Source organism: Haliotis asinina, chromosome 12 (assembly GCF_037392515.1).
Source record: "Haliotis asinina isolate JCU_RB_2024 chromosome 12, JCU_Hal_asi_v2, whole genome shotgun sequence".
In the NCBI taxonomy this organism is placed as follows: domain Eukaryota; kingdom Metazoa; phylum Mollusca; class Gastropoda; order Lepetellida; family Haliotidae; genus Haliotis; species Haliotis asinina.
In genome coordinates this window covers 58035021-58054383 of record NC_090291.1, presented here as the reverse complement: position 1 = coordinate 58054383, position 19363 = coordinate 58035021, and the positions used below count along the sequence as shown (strand labels likewise).

At 40.6% G+C, this 19363-nt stretch overlaps 1 protein-coding gene across 1 annotated transcript in view; it reads right to left on the bottom strand.

The window, feature by feature from the left end:
* Nucleotides 1–6426: 6426 nt before the first annotated feature.
* The window catches only part of LOC137257335 (NEDD4-binding protein 1-like), a 41846-nt gene continuing 28909 nt past the window's right edge, over nt 6427–19363 (bottom strand). Inside the window, exons 5-6 of the mRNA XM_067794636.1 lie at nt 13316–13450; nt 6427–7475 (exon numbers count right to left, since the gene is read on the bottom strand). Of these exons, the coding sequence (XP_067650737.1) occupies nt 7109–7475; nt 13316–13450 (502 nt within the window). The 3' untranslated portion in view covers nt 6427–7108. The remainder of the gene's footprint in view (nt 7476–13315; nt 13451–19363) is intronic.

Below are 19363 nucleotides of genomic sequence, written 5' to 3'. Positions count from 1 at the left end.
TAACAATACTGGGTAACATTATTTTATAATGAAGGAATTGTAACCTAGAAAACTTCCAGGTAGTTTCACTATGAATATATGGTGGACAAAAATAGTTAGGGATATACGTAAATTTTGAAATTAAGAATTATGATGAATATGTTCATTGACATACAGATAAAATATCACAAAAATACCAGTATCCCTAAGGTATTTTGTCCAGTATAAATATCATCACTGACATTCCTGAACACCTGTCCTACTGCTGTGCCACAGCATAGAACACTTATCTATAAATCTGGTGACCACTCCTCCGAATGTAAGCAAACAGAATTTCCATTTTGTGAATTTGTACTTATAACTGCTTCAAAACTGAAGCAGGCACATATAAATGTTTGTAACAGGGATTACCATTCTTGGAACTTGGTGACATACAAATATTTTCGATTGTTGGAAGTGGACTAAGCCTGAAAGAACACGAAAACAACACCTAATGATACTGTTCCACAACTATTTTTCATGAGGAGAAATGGTCAGGAACATAACAGTGTTCTTTAAGCAGAAGCAACATGGCATATCATGCCACAATTTAACACAGATGAACCCCTTGATTTCAGGGAAATATGCAACAACCAATGTATATTTCACTCAAGTTCTCTGGCTGGCCATCAAGTCATATTCAAACTTATCTGACATCAAGCTGGCAGCAGCATAACAATTCAAGCACAATATCAGCACACAATATACTTAAAGTGTTTTTAAATTTACTTTTTGCCCATCAAAAACTCATATAACTGAATGCTTCCCTTTACTTGAAACCATTTTCTAGTTTGTGAATTTTGAATTTGCAGTTTAGTACATTCAGTCAACCTAACTTCACAGTGCTTACAATAAATGATGTGATGGTGGAGCGGCTAAGATCAATTTTACATAGGGATCATGCATTTGATTACTAGAGTCATCAGAAGATCACATATACCCCCGGGCCCCATACATTAGAGAGGACAAATCATCTGACAGTTACTTAATGTTTTTTTAGACTAAGTTTGCATCGTTTCCATGGAAATCATGCAAAATACAAATACCATTTATCTGTAAACAGCAAAAGGCACCACTTCAAGATTTGTCTCATATATCTGCCAAGATCTGTTGAAAGATATGAAATGGTTTTCAAGTTGTGCTCCGAAGCCCATCAATCCCTTTTGAGATGAAGTCTGAATTCTTTCCATGGAATCCGAGAAAATAAGAAATCACAAAAAGCTGTAAATAGCAAAAGGCACCACTTTACGTTCTTACTGATATATCTACCAAGACTTGCAGAAAAATATTGAATGTTTTGAGTTATGCTTTGGAAACGAAGCCCATCCCTCCATTTTGAGACTTTGTCCGAAACATTTCCATGGAAACCAGAAAATAATAAATCACAAGAACCTGTAAATAGCAAAAGGCATCACTTAGGTTCTGATTGATACATCCGGCAAGTTTTGTAAAAACATACTGAACAGTTGTTTATTCTGCTCCAGAAACGAAGCCATCCTGCCATTACACTAAGACCAAAACGTTCCATGGAAAAAACACAACAATAAACAAAAATGAAAATGTCAAAAATCTCTAAATATCAAAAGGCACAACCATTGTTTCAGTTTATTATTTCTATCAATTTTGGTCTAAAAATATTGAATGTTGTTTTAGTTATGCTCCAGAAACAAAATGATTATGGGTGGACGCACGGACAGAGAGGTCAACGTTATCATCGTGTTCCGCAAGAGATATTGTTTGTGTGCAATCAGCCGATATCTCCTATGAGATATCACTGTGGCAGTAGATTTTGCACAATGCTACGATGTCATGAACTTGATGATGTCAAAATGATGTGACATTGCACGGCAAATCTAATGTCAGTGTTGTGTTAAAGAGATGTACATTTTTCACTGAAAACTAATGAAGACTGATTTTGGATGATAACAGAATCTCACCCTCATGTCTACTGATATCAATTATATCAACACTCGTTGATAAAGGTAAAAATATCACCAGCAAGCCTCGGATATTTGTTACTTTATCAACTTGTGTTGATATATTTCATATCAGCAGACACATGGGTAAGATTCTCTCTCTATTCACACACACACACACACACACACACACACACACACACACACACACACACACACACACACACACACACACACACACACACACACACACACACACACACACACACACACACACACACACACACACACACACACACACACACACACACACACACACACACACACACACACACACACACACACACACACACACACACACACACACACACACACACACACACACACACACACACACACACACACACACACACACACACACACACACACACACACACACACACACACACACACACACACACACACACACACACACACACACACACACACACACACACACACACACACACACACACACACACACACACACACACACACACACACACACACACACACGGCAATAGAAGGGGGATAAGAAATGCCTTGGATATGTTTCACAATCAAAGTCAATGTGACTATTCCCCAACTTCATGGTCCAAGGGCAAGGAAGGGAGACACTTAGATTGTCTTCGTAAGGTCATTTTTCCAGTACAAATCATACTTCTTGGTTTTATTGTTGAATGATAAATATCAATTAATTTAGTGCAAACATGCACATTTGCCTTATCCTGACTCATACTTATTGCTTCTCTCGGCTCATTTCCAATGGAAAATGAAGTGTCTGTGTTCCCCTTCTATAGGAAAAATGCACATCTCAGCCCAACACATTCCAAGCTGTGCAGATTTACTCGATGCACGTGACCAAGCCTGCAAGTCCTCATCCTCTCATATTAGTGCCAACAGGGTTTGACTCACATCATGAAGGACCAACATCATTCAATCAAATGCTAACTCGGATTGTATTGAAGGGTCATCCTCCTTCACCTTACAACCAACTGGAGCAACTTTGCAAGTCATCAGAAGCAAAATTTACCAGAATGCAGAGTCTCCCCAGCTGGCTCAGCTTGATACCATTAACAGACCAGTCTTACCCGGGCTTCATCATGTCCAGATCCATCAACAAGGCTATGACATCACACTTCAAAACTCCACAGTCCAAAAATCAATGTATGCTTTTGCCCATGGTCAACCAGCAGAACTACCAGTAGTCTATCACTGACCGCTCAGCATTACCAGGATTCACATTATTATGTTGAGAAAGAGGCACTGGCCAAACTGGGACCTTCTGACACACCCATTAATTACAAAAGTGTTAAGCAACTGGTAATTCCGGTGGACATGACACCTTTGCTCCACTCCATCTTCCGCAGATACATTACACAGAAATCCTACAACCCAAGCACACAGGTGTGATAGTCACCTCTGTCTACAGAGGCAATATAAGTTGTATCTCAAAGAGGCACTTTACTGGGAGTTCTGCTCCCCAATTTTCATGGAATGCAAGAACAATTTATCTGAAAATCTAACACTAATATGAACAAGTTCAACAAGGATTACTTACTGAATTTCAGTATTCTCCACCTTCTACAGCTAAAGCAGATGATAAGACTATCTTTGCATGTGCCAATCCACCAGGGTCTAGGAAATCCTGTTCAGCCATCAAAAATACCAATGGACGGTTCTACAGATTGACATTTTCATTAACCATGGCTATTCACACTAGTAATTGAGCCCAGCGTGAGCTTCTTGTACAACAGGGTAGTTAGATGCACCTTCTGCCTAGACAGTTAAATCCCTACAACAAGACGTCAGTGGAATTTCATCCTACTGTTCAAGAGCATTTGTTGTAGCTGCTCTTGGAAGGTGGACACAAGAGAGAAGACAAAAGTCTTGAGTTGAAACAGCCATGTTAAGTATTGTTTGGTTGAATAATGTTTGAAATAGTTCATGTTGATTGTAAACATGTGACAGAACACACATCAGGATCGGGACCGAGTGGCCAATGTTCCCGATGTGGAGACCCGCTGTGTCACATACATTCAGAAGTCAGACCTTTGACATAGTTGCTGGTGAGGCAACAGCCTGTCTGACACCCGACTAGCCACACAATCTGTCTGCTTCTATCAATGATCTGGGCCGTCTCGTCGCCATGACTGGTCTCTCTGTTTGGTCTCCCTAACTGACCATATACATAGGGCCATTACACCACATTGTAGCAATGTCACATGCACTTATGTAAGATCTGCCAACACAGAGGGTGTTAACCCTAAGCCCTGAAATGTATGAGCGAGTGTTGCCAAGTGAATATTAATTTAAGATGTGGCGTAAAGCTAAAACTAAGTGACTCAAACCTATCTTTCATTTTCTCTGTTAGGCTGGTGGAGGCCTTAGAAGAACTGCCGAAAGAATGGCAGAGCACTTTGCAACCCTTAGTCCCCAAGCAGATAGCTAAAAGCAAGAAGTTGAAGTTGCTTTTCTCAATTACATGATCACAAAAAAGGAGCTTAGGGGTAACAAAGAGAGTGCGAGTCTCATTATTCAACAGGGAAGAAGGTTACAGTTGTGGACTTCATTGTGGGAGCCACCCGGTACAACTAAGACTTTTCAAGATTATTTGATGCAAAAGCTCATAAACATCAATAAATGAGCAAAGTTGTCTCTGTCCTGCTGACCTATAGATTTAGAATTAATGAATTCTGATTTGCAAAATGGACCAATTCTATCCTGGACACGTTCCCACGAAGATGGGACAGAAGAAGTAATGGAAGAAAAGTATAGGTTGGCACAGATGACTTAATATCTGAAATCGTAGAGGTAAATTGCACCCCACTTGGCAGGTAGGTTTTGGGTCAGAACATACCGAAAGTTAAGGGTGTAGGTAAGACTATAGGTTGCACCCACAGTAAGCAATTAGGTTTTGGGTCAGACCATAGGTTATGTGCTAACTGACATTTTTGATGGTGAATTAAGGGTCTTGCTCGGAGGGAGGGAGGGGTTATGATAAGAGGGGATACACCAAATGTTTGCTGAATATATTACATAGATAAAGGGGACAGAATTTCTGTGCACTTAGGGCATACATTGGAAAAAAAAACTTATTGAGAAAAAAAAACTTATTGAAATGACATAGTGTATGACACTACGACTGCTGCCTAACATCAGTCCAATCACTCACGATGAGGGGCAGAGTGCAACTACGACCTATCCAGAGGTTTCCAACCTCTTTCTTGGACCAGCAGAACTTCAGACCACTGCCACATCACGTACTGCAGTATCTCCAAGGGTCTGACGACAAGATCAAAGGTCTGCGCAAGCACCTGAACGAGACAAGCTTCAACCTGCATCTGTATATAGATGAGTCTCTGTGCTGGGGAGCACACCAGGATACAGGGCTGTGGTCTCCAGAAGAGAAGCTACTGCACCTCTAATACTGAGGTTGGGCAGTTATCTGAGCCATTAACCTGTGCCCCTCGACTGTCCAGTCGGTGATTGATGACCAGGACAATCATATCTTGCAGCTAGCAGGCAACCTGGCTCAAAAACTTCCAAATTGGTCAAACATACCCTCAAGCAGAAGCATCAAAACCTGAGTGTCTTTGATCTACACACAAGAAGAACTTTAGCAGGAACAGTTATTCCAGCAGAGCAGCAGTCTCCCTGTCTTTAGGCAGATCTACCAGAAGCCTGAATGATTAGGGGAAGTGCCTTGACCAATCTACCAGAAGTAAGGCGATTCCAGCAGACACAACCTAAGAATGTCAAGACTGGGCTCAGTCTTTGCACCTATCATCTCACAATGATGAAGGCTCCAAACTCACTCAGAATGTCAGAAATCCATTCTAAAGACCTCTGCCTCAACAAATTTTATAAAGGTCCCAATGCATCCATGCATCTTGTTTTCTGTTTGGAATTTATATACCAAACATCAGTCACCCAGACAGTTTCACATTCCACCATTATCTTCAATACTTGACAAAGACAAAAAGGACAGCTTATCACTGCGTCTGGTCAGAATGCTATGCTTCTATCTACGTAGAACAAGCACCAGATGTCAGAACTCTTCATCCCACTTATGAGAGATGGAACAACAGAAGTATCCTTCTGGATGAGATTGGTGATACTTCGAGCGTACATAGATGAATGCTTAGAACCTCTCTCAGCTTCCAACCCACATGACATAAGAGAACTAAATGACATTTTTGTCTTCCCTACCATCAGGGAAGGATGCTTTGTGCATAATTTTCTTTTCATGTTCAATCTCACTTTTGACCTTATTTCCAAGGAAAAACTAAATTCATGCCATGCCATCAACAGCTGTTAGTCTTATGTCCATACAAAGGGGTGTAACCACTGGTGCAAGGTGTTTAACCAGTATTTTGGGTCAGTGTTTTCAAAACAAGTCGTCCCAGCACAGTATTTATGGCAGGCCCAAAGCTATAACAGTATCCAGAAAAAGCAAAATATTATTTATTTACTGCGCATGTAGAAAATGAAATTACTTTGAGTGCCTCCATATCCTACAATGTTCACTATGCATCAGTCTATTAATGTGCAAAGTTTTTTACCCTTATCATTAAAGCTCATTTTATCTCCTTAGCCACTCCACAATCACTGAGCAAATACAGATAATTCCATTAGTTGCCAGTCAAATTAGACATGCAGAGAGAAATAAGGCATGGAATGGGTCATGTTTTGTACATGGAACTCTTATAGACAAAACTTGCATAAAACATTGTGTGTATATACCTCAGAATTATTCACAAAGCTATGCAATGAGTAAATTCTTAATTTCATGAAATATAGATTTCTACAAAATACATGTCTCTCAAAATTTAATTCAAATCAAATTAGAGTTGTACTTTTTTTTCATTAAACTTAAACCTCCTGTGAGGCTTGTATAAAAGACAGACGACGCACTTCTACACACTGACAGCACTAGGTGAGGCTTGACCACTGTAGAGCATATAAGTGTAAATAATGTAAAGAAAGTACTGTCGTCAATTAGTTTCTGTGAAGCGTCACCTCTGTCAATGTTTTTCTTTACATTTCATACTGACAGGAGGCAAGTCAAGTTGAAAAATATGGGCATAGCACATCATTTCCCACAAATCATAAATATTCCAACATATTTCTTGTTACTGAAAAATTACTTCCATGCAATAGTTGGTTAGTCTGTTCAGATCAGTCTCACTGCAGTGGTTGTCCAAAACTTTCCTGATGTAGTGTTCTTGGGATTTTTCTGGGAAAACACTTTTCAGGTTTAAGAATAAGTCCTCTGTAACACTTGGAATGCGTTTTGGTGGATGCTTTCTCTCAGGATTGACCACTCTGGGTGGTGGTTGTCTTCCATGCCAAACATTTCCTCTGCTGGGCATGTTTCCATGGAGATCTCTACTGTGGTGGACAACACCATCACTCTCCCAGTGTCCAATGGGAATGTGTTTGTGCACAGGAGTTTGCTGTGGGGGTCTGCTTCCCGTAAAGCCTTGGGCTATCTGGTACCTGGAACACAGATCGCACTACTGAAAACATTATACAAGTTAAGTTATAGAACGATGTTCAATAAAATGCTTATCAAAGAAGATGAAAACTACATCCCAGTACACAGGACACAATAACATAATACAGGTCATAGAATTGTGGAAAGTCAACATGGTAACTGACCAGAAAACACATCCTGTGGGGTGTCCAGTCAGCTGGACAGAAACCATGAGTGACAGAGACAACTTACCTGGACATCTAATGTATAGACCTCTGAGTGAGATATACAACAATAGTCATCACTGTTTCTTACCTACAAGGGCAAAGATATTCACGTTCATATTTTCATACAATGCCCTCGGCAAATATTTTGTCATGATGTCATGAACAATCCTTTGATGCCACATTTCTTTTATGGCACTGTGTTCTATTTGTGGCGACAATGGATAGCTCGTCTATGTTAGAAGATTTGTGCAACATATGTCATATTTGGGATTTCATTTTCTTAGTAAAGTACAAATTCTGGTACTTTTTTTCGGTTGAGTCCCATCTGGGATTGGAACCTCTGCACTCTGACTCAACCGAAAAAAAGTACCAGAATTTGTACTTTACTAAGAAAATGAAATCCCAAATATGACATATGTTGCATTTGACCACTTTCTAAATGGCATCGTGTAATCACAGAAGATTTGTGTTACTTTTTGCTCAATTTGACAACATAAGTACAACATTACCTGCATGCCCACATCATGCCTACATTGTACTTCTGTAACTGTGGATGCAATCAGCGGAAAACAAATTTGACAATTTTAACACTGAGCCTTACGCACGAACACACCTGACAGTTCCTGGACAACCTGCTGGACACCTGAGATGCATATGCTCTGATGGCTCATGTGACTCTTTTCACTCAGGTTTACTGGTGCTGCAGGCATCCATCACATTTGATAGGATAAGTATGATAAGAATAATTCTTAAAATTAGTGCAGACTTCATGTTGGCAAATATTGTGAATTTTGTTCCCTTGTTTTGCTTTGAAAGGTTGTTGATTATGTATGTAGTATTCTGAATATAAGAAACCCCTTTTAAAAAAACAAAATCATGAAATGCTGTAAGTACCATTAAGAAATTTATAACATTTTGAAAAGAAATAATCTAAAACTGAAATCATTTAATATACATATATATTAGAATATCAGTTTTAACAAACTATCATGGCTGATGAGTTGAAAATTTGTGTTTAATGCTTAAAAGAGTCGAGAAGCCAAAAACTAATTTCTCTTCTGATTGGCAAATATAAAGTAATACTCACATGTACCAAAAAAGCAAATGAGAATTATACAACGCTTACCTGAAGCTCTACCACCAAACATACCTGCACTACTAATTCCAGACAGAAACAGACAAACCAATCTTATCTAAATAAGGACAATGATAATGTTATGGCAGGATGTTACGAGAGTGTGCTGTTGTATTTGTATAATCATTGGTTATGTGATAATTATCATTGGGTCACATTGAGTTTGAGTTGTGGGTCACATTTTGTTTCATATATGTATAATGGCAAAAGTATTTTTTTGCGGCAGGTCTTTTTGATAGCGAACCAGTTACGAGGGTTGGCTGAAAAGTTCTCAGCCTGAGTGTTTTTTCCCCACCAGGTAGAGACAGGTGTTTGCCACCAATGAGGACAATCATTTATTGAATCATAGACACAAGAACTACAAACGTACTAATAGTTTTATCTCAACTACAGCTCTTTTGGTAAACCTACCCTCTGAAATCATCAGAAATGGACAAAACTGAATACAGGGCAGTCATCAAGTACTTGCAAAAGAAAGGGATGTCCCCAACACAGATACATGTTGACATGGTCTCCACTCTAGGGGATGATGCTCCTTCATTTTCCACAGTAAAGAAGTGGGCTGTAGAACTTAAGCGTGGCAGACAAAGCCTTGATGTTGACCCACGCTCAGGAAGGCCTTCAACAGCAACCACTCCAGAAAACATTACGCGAGTGCTCGATATGTTGATGGATGATCGACGATTGACTACTCGACATATTCCTAGTGTAGTGGGCATCTCTCATGAGAGGGTTGAGCATATCATCACCAACGAATTAGGAATGACTAAAGTTTCTGCAAGATGGGTGCCAAAGCTCTTGACAGCAGAACAGAAACGTGTCAGGTTCCAGACGTCCCTTGACAATTTGCGTTGTTTTGAAGCAGATCCCGATTATTTTGTGGCACGATTTGTAACCATGGATGAGACCTGGATACATCACTTTCAACCAGAAACAAAACTACAGTCAAAACAGTGGAAGCATCCTCATTCACCTGCTCCGAAGAAAGCCAAGTCTGTTCCTTCAGCTGGAAAGGTGATGACATCAGTTTTTTGGGATTCCAGGGGTATTCTGCTCATTGATTATCTTGAAAAAGGTCAAACTATCAACGGCAGATACTATGCTGATCTACTGAACCAGTTGTGAGAAGGGACGAGGGATGATCGCTAAAGGTGTCCTCTTCCACCAAGACAATGCGCCTGTTCACAAATCGGTGGTGGCCATGTCAACAATCCGCGATTGTGGCTTTGAACTCATTGACCATCCTCCTTATTCACCTGATTTGGCTCCTTCTGACTTCCACCTGTTCCCCAAAATGAAAAAGGAACTCGCCGGTCGCCATTTTGCAATAATGATGTGCTGTGACTGATTTTTTTAGGGTAGCTGAAGAAGATTTCTTCCTGACCGGGATTCGGGCCTTGCAGCATCGCTGGCAAAAGTGTGTGAACTTGGAAAGGGACTATGTAGAAAAATAAATGACAAACGTGGACTTTGTAACTTTTTTTCACAGTGAGGCTTAGTACTTTTCAGCCAACCCTCGTACCTGCCCTTTGCAATCTATGGTTTACTTCCTGCTTGTGAACGTTCTGACTGAATACTGAATACTGATCTCCCTGCCAGCTTCCAGTTCAACGGAGTGAAGGAACAGGAGGGTATTACTCCAGATGGAATACGAAATACTTTGAGATTTACCCTCCCCTGCTTCATTTGCACACGGCGCCAGAAGCGCTTTTATGCAGCATAAATATTAGGAAAATGCTAACATGGACTCCAACAGGTTCATGACAAAATTTGGCAATAAGGCATTAGTTTTCTATTTCTGCTTATTCTTGTTCCTTCATTCCGTTGAACCGGAAGCTGGCAGGGGTAATCGAGGCGAGGAATGACCTGAACACAAGAAGTGGCACTTAAAAATGTTGAATAAAATATGTTTCACATGAGTAATTATTAAACATTGGGTTGGTAATCTGAGAGCACAACCCAGTGAGGAAATGGGACTGTACCTTTGATGGAGGCCAACTCCAGGTAAACTGGTTACCATTTTTATGTTTCCTTAAGTTTGACTTAAGTTTGTCAGGTTCAAACATAAAAACAAATATGCAGGAATTTTGAGAATGACTCCCAAATGGACAACATTTTCAAACATTTAAACTTATCTTATCTCATGGATTGTACTCCTCCCACAGTTGGATGGTGGTGAAGAGTACCATGTGTCTGGGTGGATAACGAATGCGATGGTGCTGCACAAGGTTGTCTGTTATGATCACTCGTATACTAGTGTGATGGATTGCTTCCTCCAAAGCCCTTGCCATACTCAGAAAAAACTCAGTGTGCTTCCAACTAAATGGTTTGTACAATATGGCATGTTATGTTTTGACATGTTAACCTTTGGATTGAGGCTATTCATGTCATTTACATGCACAGGATTACCACATGACTGGGTTAGAGAGATTAACTCATATAGGGTACATATATATGCAAGAGCTATGTGACGTCACACAGTAGCCATGTCTAAACCATCGATGTACCTCTTCTGTTTCTCAAGGTATAATTAAAGATGTGTGAAACATGAAGATGTTTTTGTGGCGATATGAGAAGGTCATACACTACAGTACATTTGTGCTAAGACATTTGTCCAAAGAGCTTGGTAAGCTAAACTGTTAAACCTTTGGTTCCAAGTAACATTAAATGACCTTTGCTCCTTTTATAAGCTTAATCAAGGATGTGCCCGTCAGTTAGGAGTGGAACGTATTGAAATCACTGGAATTCGGTATTCATACTCCACTGATGTAACTGCTCAGTGAGTAGAGGTCAGTGAGAATGAGTATCGATCACCTCTGCATCAGACTCCAAGCCTGTCCTCTCAGTCCTAAAGGTGACTGTCTTGCAATGTCTCAGTGTAGAACCAGGTGAGTTAGATCTAATGCCAAAAGGAAAGTAGAATGACAATGAACAAGAGTCATCAGAAGATGACATATGTCCCCAGCCTCTCCATATTGGAAAAGACAAATCATCTCACAGTTACTTTTTAGACTAAGATTTTTTAGACTGATTTTTTAGTTTGAATCGTTTCCATATCTGTAAACAGCAACAGGAACCACTTCAAGATTTGTCTTATACATCTGCCAAGATCTGTTGAAAGATACCAAATGGTTTTTGAGTTGTGCTGCAGAAACGAAGCCCATCCCTTCATTTTGAGACAAAGTCCAAGACGGTTCCATGGAAACTGGGAAAATAATGAATCACTAAAACCTGTAAACAGCAAAAGGCACCACTTTGGGGTCTGCCACACATATCTACCAAGTGTTGCTGACAGATATTAAGAAGTTTTTGAGTTTTGGTCCGGAAATGAAACACACCTCTCACTTTTGAAACTAAGTTTTCTTTCCTGAACAAAGTTTCACAAAGATGGGTAACTGGTTGTTCAAGCAACAGATCTGTCAGCAGGTTGGTGATCGGGACCCTAACTATCTTGCCACTCGTGACAGTCGGTCTGACAGTGACAGAGTCGACAGTGTTCTTTATTCCCAGTATGTGACTTGCTCTTGCTGAGATTGTCAGGGAGTATATCAGGTATGTAGAAGGTTCTATCGAAACCCAGGAAATGTCCTCTACTGCTAGTGGGACAGATTGCTGAATCTTTACCAACAAGCTGTGGGGAACAAACATATACCCTTTAAAAACAGTAGGGGAACCTGAACTTTGAAGTCTGGTAGAAAGAAAACATTCATCTTGTGTATGCAGCATCATGTCAAGTTATCACCACACGCAAACACAATGCATGCTCACGACGTGGGGGCCTCCTACACATGAATGGGGTGTCATTACACATGAATCTTGATGTTTTCCAGGAAGGTCGAGAAATCACTGTAGACCATTTTTTTCTGATAATTTTCTTCCATCTGTGCATGGTCAGGGTTTTCAGAGTCAAATCACTGACTACTGACTGAAAATTGTAAACCTGAAATTTTCATGTCGTACTCCGGTCACCTAACAAGGGGAATAACTGAATGAACAGCTTTGCTTTGTATGAAATCAAAGTGGTGATGCATTCTCAAATCATCCATTATTTAAGAAATACAGTTCATTCCACCACTATGTATAGTGGAGTAATGAAATGCCCGTCAACAGATATCTTAGTTGGGTTATTTTTTATACGATCCCCCCAAAACAGGGGATTAAATTGCTAAAGACACACTGACAGTCTATTGTTTAGCATAATTGACTACCAGCTGCATTCGCAGGAAGGCGACCTGCCATTATCGTGGTTTGTTTTTATACGACTCGAGGGGTCGATGTCGTGTGAATGATCCGTTACACCCTACACAGTGGTGGATCTATCTATTGTTACACCCTTTACAGTGGTGGATCCACCTATTGGTACATCCTGTACAGTGGTGGATCCATCCATTGTTAGACCTAATACAGCAATGGATCCATCTTTTTTTACACACTATGCAGTGGTGGATCCATCCATTGTTACACCCTATGGAGGGGTGGATCCACCTGTTGTTACCCTTACCGTGGCTGTGCAGGAATAGCTGCTTGTGATGGTGGAGACTGTTTTCTGAGGAACTCATCCAGCATTGGCCCATTTCTTCCAAGCGGGTCTTCTGCTGGCATAAAGTGATCACCCACAAATCTATACATCAGCAATCTGGAAAAACAAACAAACAAACAAACAAAAAAAACATTAAAAAACAATGACTTGATAGGAATCTGAAAACTCAATTTTCCAAGAATTATGAAATACTATTTCACTTGAGCAAACTGTCCAATACAATCTTGCAAAAGTTAATCAAACCAGTGACAGACTGACATAAAGCTCCTTACAGTTTGGCTATTACATTTGAGTAGCTGTCGGTAATGGTGAAACTGAGCTGGCCTTGAGTTGCCTGTGGTTGTTGAGTCACTGCAGTTAACCCTTGCTCTAGTATAGTCCAGGTTCATCTGAATCACTCTCTCTTCATAAAATAACTGGACCTACACAGATACAGGTTGGACGTAACCTTCAGAATCCATACTTGTAGCATGGGATGATGAAGGTCAGTCTTTGGTCAGTCCGGGGTAGAATAGGCCTTCAGCAATCCATACTTGTAGCAAGGGATGATGAAGGTCAGTCTTTGGTCAGTCCGGGGTAGAATAGGCCTTCAGCAATCCATACTTGTAGCATGGGATGATGAAGGTCAGTCTTTGGTCAGTCTGGGATAGAATAGGCCTTCAGCAATCCATACTTGTAGCATGAGATGATGAAGGTCAGTCTTTGGTCAGTCTGGGGTAGAATAGGCCTTCAGCAATCCATACTTGTAGCATGGGATGATGAAGGTCAGTCTTTGGTCAGTCTGGGGTAGAATAGGCCTTCAGCAATCCATACTTGTAGCATGGGATGATGAAGGTCAGTCTTTGGTCAGTCCGGGGTAGAATAGGCCTTCAGCAATCCATACTTGTAGCAAGGGATGATGAAGGTGTCTTTGGTCAGTCCGGGGTAGAATAGGCCTTCAGCAACCCATACTTGTAGCATGGGATGATGAAGGTCAGTCTTTGGTCAGTCTGGGGTAGAATAGGCCTTCAGCAATCCATACTTGTAGCATGGGATGATGAAGGTCAGTCTTTGGTCAGTCTGGGGTAGAATAGGCCTTCAGCAACCCTTACTTGCAGTAAAGGGATGGTGAAGGATGAAGGTCAGTCTTTGGTATAGCTGGACTGCAGTATTAGAGTAGTTGTCCATAAATATTGTATGTTATGGAACGTTTCCGGACAGCGTTAATGGGGTTTCACTGTAGCATTGTAGAGTTCACCAGGACACAGCAGCTTGTGCAGATAGACCGTACTCGCCTAACTATACCTATTGGCTTTTCCACATGTTACATCCAGTCAGCCTCTGCTGTTTCCATCTATTTCTCAGGGCGGAAAATCAAATTCTGACATTAAATACAGAAAACAAGATGAGTTTGGAGGTGTGAAACAATGTGTGAGAGCTTTTAAGTTAAGACACCAACAATCCTTTATCTAATGTGAGATCTCTTTGGAGTAAGATTGATGAATTTGATCCATGCACACAATTTATTGTTACAAAAGTGTATCTTATGTATAATTTGTTTGTTATTGATTAAGTGATAGTTATTATTGGGTCACAATGTTTAAAGTTTTACATGATAGTTATTAGGGGTCATTTCGTATCATCATTAATAGTGTTTTAGTGGCATGCCTTTAAGGTAGCATCTTTAGAGGTGCCTCCCTTTGGTGTGTTTCCACTGTTGGTAAACACGAAGTTGATCACAAAGGTTCCATACTTTGCTGCAATGCTCCAGACTGTTTTTATGAAGGCTGGTGTTGTGTTGATAACACACACAGAGACTTACACTCAGAGTAATGCTGGAGCTATGTCATCATTTTGCCTGTCTACCTCTTTGCCAACATTCGACATACATCCACGACAGACCGCTTGCTCTGAAAGATTCAGTATAACTGTTTCTTACTGAAAACCAAGACTTTGGTGAGTTGATATGATATTTGTGACCCATTACTTTAGATTTGACTCAGCTGCATTGTACAATAAAAACCTCTGTTGTGAATCTTTGTATCTTGCTCTTGGTGAATACACATTACTAAATATTTTGGACTTGTATGTTGCATTTTGCTAATTCATAGGGGATCTCTTACATCTTTTGTCACAAGAAATTATTAATCGTAATAACATGTAGGACTTCAAACATAGCTGTTTGTTATGTTTCACTGAAACCTGGCTCAACGACACCATCAGCAACAACAATTTGATTCTGCAAACGTTTGGCTCATCTATACTCCTTATGCAGGAGTGAAGAGAAGATTGGAAAATCCACAGGTGGCCGTGTATGTATATATACTACTCAAAAAAAAGAAACGCATAGCTGAAGATTGTTATCAATTTACACACTTAAGGTTCAGTAATACAGGGCAGTCATGAAGAAAACTTGAATGAACATTAACGGTCCAATGTTGCAAGAAACTGTATGTCACAAATGACAAGTGTTCCTAGGTGAAGGTTGCAGAGCGGTCAGTATCTTGTGTGGCCACCATTAGCATCAATGGTTGCTTGGCATCAGTGTCCCATAGAGTGGACCAGATTCTGGATTAAGTGCCTGGGAATGAGTTGGTACTCTTCCCTCAAGGCCACAAACAGGGCAGATAACGTCTGTGACTGAGGTTCACGCTGTCACATACGACGATCCAATTCCTCCCACCAATGTTCAATGAGGTTAAGATCTGGTGATCCTGAGGGCCAAGGAAATACCTGGCTATTCTTGCTGTATGCTGACTTGGTTGACACATGTCATCAGTGTCCAAATTGCGCAGATTGATGCTCATGTTGTTGATCACTGGATTGTCTGGTCCAGACATGATTATTTACAGATCGCTGCCATATGTCTGGAATATTGCTGAGTGCGGTGTAAACCCAAACTCACTCACTCACCCACTCACCCAAACCATGACACTTCCACCACCAAATCTGTCCACTTCCTGTACACAATTTGCAGTGTAGCATTCGTTATGACCTCGTTATACACGTGCTCTTCAATAGGGACGTCGGCGCATGTAATGTGACTCATCACTGAAGATAACAGTTCTCCACCTTTGCAAAGGCCATCACATCACAGCACGGTTCCTCACAGGCTGATCAGAAATTGTTCTGAGTCCTGGCACTATTGATGGTGTGGAGGATGCTCACAGTGGTGAACCTGTTCCACAAGGGTTGAAGCTGAAGAAACCTGTCCTGAGTGGGCGTGGTCACACGGGGTTGACCTGACCTGAGGCGATAACGTGTTGACCCTTGCTGCTGGTAGCCATGTCAAAGTCTTGCTATAGTACTCTATGACACATTCAGTTGCCTTGCAATCGCAGACTAAGACTCCCCAGCCTCCAAATGACCAATCAATGACCAATGAGCCTCAGTAAGTCTAGGCATGACTTTAACACCAAACTGAAGGTTGTCAACTGTCGCAAGAGCATTGCAACCCCCTGATTTTTATTGGAAATCATGCATGAAATGTGTGTGCAAAATTTCTTCCCGTTCACAATTTATTGCATTTATTGAGGAAAACAGATTTTGGTGCGGTTTGGCAAGTTGTCCTCAATGACAATGGATTCCTCGGAAATGTTTGAAGACAGCGTTCACCATAGATATACTGATTACATAGACAACAAGGATTCAAATTCGAAAAACTACATGCAAAAATACTACCTATGTGTTTCTTTAGTTGACTAGTTCAATATGATAACCAAACATAGAACATTGTGGTACAAGAGATATGCACTCCCGACATTGAACTACTTTCTGTCTCATTACAGCCATCTTATCTTCCCCATGTGTTTGGACAAATATTCACAATTCTCACAGTAACAACACATCTGATATACATCTTGTGCAAAAGATTGCAACAATCTCCCCCATGCTGCTAAGCTTTTGTTTGGCAGCTATAACCAGTTCCTCCTGGATTCCACGGTCGCAGAGAAAATTGCGGAATTTACCTTGCCATTCAGAAAACCGTCTGGTCCGTGGAAAACGCATTTGTGTACAAAAAACACGCAGAATTTGCTACTTTCTGCCGTGAAATTTGCATATTATAACAAGAGTCATCAGAAGATGACATATCCCCCCGGCCCCCACATGTTTGAAAGGACAAATAATCTGAGAGTTACTCACTGCTTTTTTAGACTAAGTTTGAATTGTTTCCATGTAATTCATGAAAATTATAAATGTCATATATCTGTAACCAGCAAAGTCACAATTTCAAGATCTGTCTCATATATCTGCCAAGATCTGTTGAAAGATATCAAATGGTTTTCGAGTTGTGCTCTTGGAACGAAGCCCACCCTTTCATTTTGAGACTAAGTCCGAAACGTTTCCATGGAAACCAAGAAAATAATACATCACAAAATCCTTTAAAAACCAAAAGGCACCACTTTGGGGTCTGCCACACATATCTAGAAAGTTTTACTAACAGATATTAAGAGGTTTTTGAGTTCTGCGCTGGAAATGAAACACACCTGTCACTTTTTTCAGACTAGGTCCGAAACGTTTCCATGGAAACCAAGAAAATAATACATCACAAAATCCTTTAAAAACCAAAAGGCACCACTTTGGGGTCTGCCACACATATCTAGAAAGTTTTACTAACAGATATTAAGAGGTTTTTGAGTTCTGCGCTGCAAATGAAACACACCTGTCACTTTTTTCAGACTAGGTCCAAAACGTTTCCATGGAAACCAAGAAAATAATAAATCACAAGATCCTGTACATAGCAAAAGGCACCACTATAGGTTCTGTTTGACATATCTACCAACTTTTGCAGAGAAATATTGAATGGTTTTTGAGTTTTGTTCCAGAAACGAAACACACCTCTCACTTTTGAGACTATGTCTGAAACATTTCCATGGAAACCAAGAAAATAATAAATCACAAAAACCTGTAAATACCAAAAGGCACCACTATAGGTTCTGACTGATATATCTACCAAGTTTTGCACAAAAATATTGAATGGCTTTTGAGACGAAGCCCATCCCTCCATTTTGAGACTATGTCCGAAACGTTTCCATGGAAACCAAGAAAATAATAAATAAAAAAAAACTGTACATAGCAAAAGGCACCACTTTAGGTTCTGACTGATATATCTACCAAGTTTTGCAGAAAAATATTGAACGGTTTTTGAGTTCTGCTCCGGAAGTGAATCCCACCCCACCATAAGACCAACATCAAAATGTTCCATGGAAAAACGAAAAAAATATAAATGCCAAAAATCTGTAAATAGCAAAAGGCACAACCATAGGCTGAGATTACTATATCTATCAAGTTTTGTCTAAAGATACTGAATGGTTTCTGAGTTATGCTGCGGAAACAAAATGATTACGGACGGACAGGCGAGGCGTCAACTGAAAAGCACACACATGCATTACACACAAGTGATGTCTTGAGTAGGCGGTGTGCTAGGTGATGCCATGAGCAGGCTGTGTTCTAGATGATGTTTTGAACAGGCTGGGAGCCAGATGATGTTATGAGCAGGTTGTGTGCCGGATGATGTCATGAGCAGGGTGTGTTCTAGGTGATGTCATGAGCAGGCTGTGTGCCAGGTGATGTCATGAGCAGGCAGTGTGCCAGGTGGTATTATAAGCAGGATAGGATTCTAGGTGATGTTATGAGCAGAATGTGTTGTAGGTGATGGTATGAGCAGGCTTTATGCCAGGTGATGTCATGAGCAGGCTGTGTGCCAGGTGATATTATGAGCAGGGTGTACGCAAGGCGATGTCATGAACAGGCTGTGTTCTAGGTGTTGTCATGAGCAGGCAGTGTTTTAGGTGGTATTATAAGCAGGATAGGATTCTAGGTGATGTTATGAGCAGAATGTGTTGTAGGTGATGGTATGAGCAGGCTTTATGCCAGGTGATGTCATGAGCAGGCTGTGTGCCAGGTGATATTATGAGCAGGGTGTACGCAAGGCGATGTCATGAACAGGCTGTGTTCTAGGTGTTGTCATGAGCAGGCTGTGTTTCAGGTGGTATTATAAGCAGGATAGGGTTCCAGGTGATGTTATGA